This window comes from Colobus angolensis, unplaced genomic scaffold (genome assembly GCF_000951035.1).
Source record: "Colobus angolensis palliatus isolate OR3802 unplaced genomic scaffold, Cang.pa_1.0 Scaffold47, whole genome shotgun sequence".
NCBI classification, from domain to species: Eukaryota; Metazoa; Chordata; class Mammalia; order Primates; family Cercopithecidae; genus Colobus; species Colobus angolensis.
Genome location: NW_012118154.1, coordinates 4,630,028 through 4,632,750, shown reverse-complemented (window position 1 = coordinate 4,632,750; position 2,723 = coordinate 4,630,028). Strand labels below are relative to the sequence as shown.

General features: G+C 50.3%; 1 protein-coding gene across 1 annotated transcript in view; it reads left to right on the top strand.

The window, feature by feature from the left end:
- MYH10 (myosin, heavy chain 10, non-muscle) overlaps positions 1 to 2,311 on the top strand; it is a 154,391-nt gene extending 152,080 nt beyond the window's left edge. The window contains exon 42 of the mRNA XM_011958642.1: positions 521 to 2,311. Coding sequence (XP_011814032.1) covers positions 521 to 718 — 198 coding nt within the window. The 3' untranslated portion in view covers positions 719 to 2,311. The remainder of the gene's footprint in view (positions 1 to 520) is intronic.
- The last annotated feature ends 412 nt before the right edge of the window (positions 2,312 to 2,723 follow it).

Below are 2,723 nucleotides of genomic sequence, written 5' to 3'. Positions count from 1 at the left end.
AGCCCTCCTCCTCACTACACTGGATCTGCTGTGTACCAGGGAGAGGGCGGAGCGTGGGAGAGCTACAGCTGAAGTCCCTGCCCCGCAAGACCAGCTCAGCCGAGGTTATAGCACATCTGGCCGATGGGCAGATTTGGTGCATAACCTGCTTTTGTACAGCCATCAAGCTAAGAATGGTGTCTACGTTTTTAAATGGTTATAAAAACACAAAAACAAAGAATATGCAACAGAGTCCCTAGGTGGCCCACAAATCCTCAATAAAATATTTGCTATCTGGCTGATTCCCTGGTTAGCAGGTAGAGCTTGGCCTTAATCCATCTTCCTTACCATTTCCATCACAGACAGTCCTAGGCTGAATCAAGTCCTCCCCAGTTCTCCGAGGACCCTGCTTTGCCTACTCTGCAGGCAGGGTTGTGGGAGAGGCAGAAAGGCACACAGTCTTCCCATCGTACTGCCACCCCCACAGGGTCGTGTGTCCGGGGAAGGTTCTGCGGCACTGAGTAGTTGGACGTACTGACAGCCACGTGCTCCTGTCTGTTTACCCACCACACATCCGCTTCCTGTTCTCTCCAGGCGGGGCGGCCCCATCAGCTTCTCTTCCAGCCGATCTGGCCGGCGCCAGCTGCACATTGAAGGAGCTTCCCTGGAGCTCTCCGATGATGACACGGAAAGTAAGACCAGTGATGTCAATGAGACGCAGCCACCCCAGTCCGAGTAAAGTCGCAGGAAGCCAGAGGAGGCGATACAGTGGGACACTTAGGAACGCACCGGTGCCAGCCTGCCTTGGGGCCTCCTGCAGATTTAGGAAATTGGCAAGCTACGGGATTCCTTCCTGAAAGATCAACTGTGTCTTAAGGCTCTCCAGCCTACGCATACTGTATCCCGCTTCAGACTTAGGTACAATTGCTCCCCTTTTTATATATAGACACACACAGGACACACATATTAAACAGATTGTTTCATCATTGCATCTATTTTCCATATAGTCATCAAGAGACCATTTTATAAAACACGGTAAGAACCCTTTTTAAACAAACTCCAGGCCCTTGGCTGCGGGTTGCTGGGTTATTGGGGCAGCGCCGTGGGCGTCGCTCCGTCGCTCTGCATGCTCTCTGTCGTACAGGCAGGTCACCTAGTTCTGTGTTCACGTGGCCCCCGACTCCTCAGCCACATCAAGTCTCCTAGACCATTGTGGACTCTAAACTGCGCTTGTCTCTCTCATTTCTCTCAAATAATGATCAACACTATTTCAGTGAGCAAACTGTGAAAGGGGCTTTGGAAAGAGTAGGAGGGGTGGGCTGGATTGGAAGCAACACCCATTGGGGGTTACCATGCCCATCCCCCACGGGGGGCCCTGCCCCTCGAGTCGATGGTGTCCCGCATCTCCTCATGGGAACTGTCCTTGGCCAGGGCTGGTCTGTGCATAGAAGGGATAGTGGCCACACTGCAGCTGTGGCCCCAGGTGGCAGCCATGGATCACGTAGACTTCCAGATGGTCTCCCGAACCGCCTGGCTCAGCCACCGCCCTCCTCACGTCAGGAGCAAGCAGCCGCGGACCCCTAAGCCGAGCTGGTGGAAGGCCCTCCCTCGCCAGCCAGGCCCTCACGCTGACCTTGCAAATTCAGCCGCTGCTTTGAGCCCAAAATGGGAATATTGGTTTTGTGTCCGAGGCTTGTTCCAAGTTTGTCGATGAGGTTTATGGAACCTCCAGAACATATGCCATCTTCCTGAATGTTGACATGCCAGTGGGTGTGACTCCCTCATTCTTCCTGCTCCCTTCCCTTCGGACAGTGTTACAGTGAACACTTAGCATCCTGTTTTTGGTTGATAGTTAAGCAAACTGACATTACGGAAAGTGCCTTAGACACTACAGTACTAAGACAATGTTGAATATATCATTCGCCTCTATAACAATTTAATGTATTCAGTTTTGACTGTGCTTCATATCATGTACCTCTCTAGTCAAAGTGGTATTACAAACATTCAGTGACAATGAATCAGTGTTAATTCTAAATCCTTGATCCTCTGCAATGTGCTTGAAAACACAAACCTTTTGGGTTAAAAGCTTTAACATCTGTTATGGAAGAATTTGTCCTGTGGGTTTGGAATCTTGGATTTCCCCCCTTTATGAATTGTACTGGCTGTTGACCACCAGACACCTGACCGCAAATATCTTTTCTTGTATTCCCATATTTCTAGACAATGATTTTTGTAAGACAATAAATTTATTCATTATAGATATTTGCGCCTGCTCTGTTTACTTGGAGAAAAAAGCACCCGTGGAGAATAAAGAGACCTCAATAAACAAGAATAATCATGTGAACATGGAATCTGTTTTCTCACCTTCTGTTCTCGATTTCCCATCTGTGATCTGACTGGAGGGCGGGCGCTACACAGACTTCAAACGACGGTGCCAGGCCCTTTCGCCGAGGGCGCCGTCTCCCGGGTCAGACGACAGAGCAATTCTCAGGCCAGTCCTGGCTCCAGCTCTTGTTCCTGCCAGCGCCTCGCAGGGTGCAGATGCACTAGAAAGGGAAAGACCACCCAAAGGCAGAAGCTGGCCTAGCTGTCAAGGGAGTGATTTAGGAGGGCTCTGGTCACCAACCAATGAAGCTCACTGCTGGTTAGGACGTTTTCAGAGGTCCAAGACATTTCAGGCTGCATTTTCAGGCAGACACGTATTGAAGATGCTTTTGAAGGCTTCAGTGATGAGGCCACAGCCT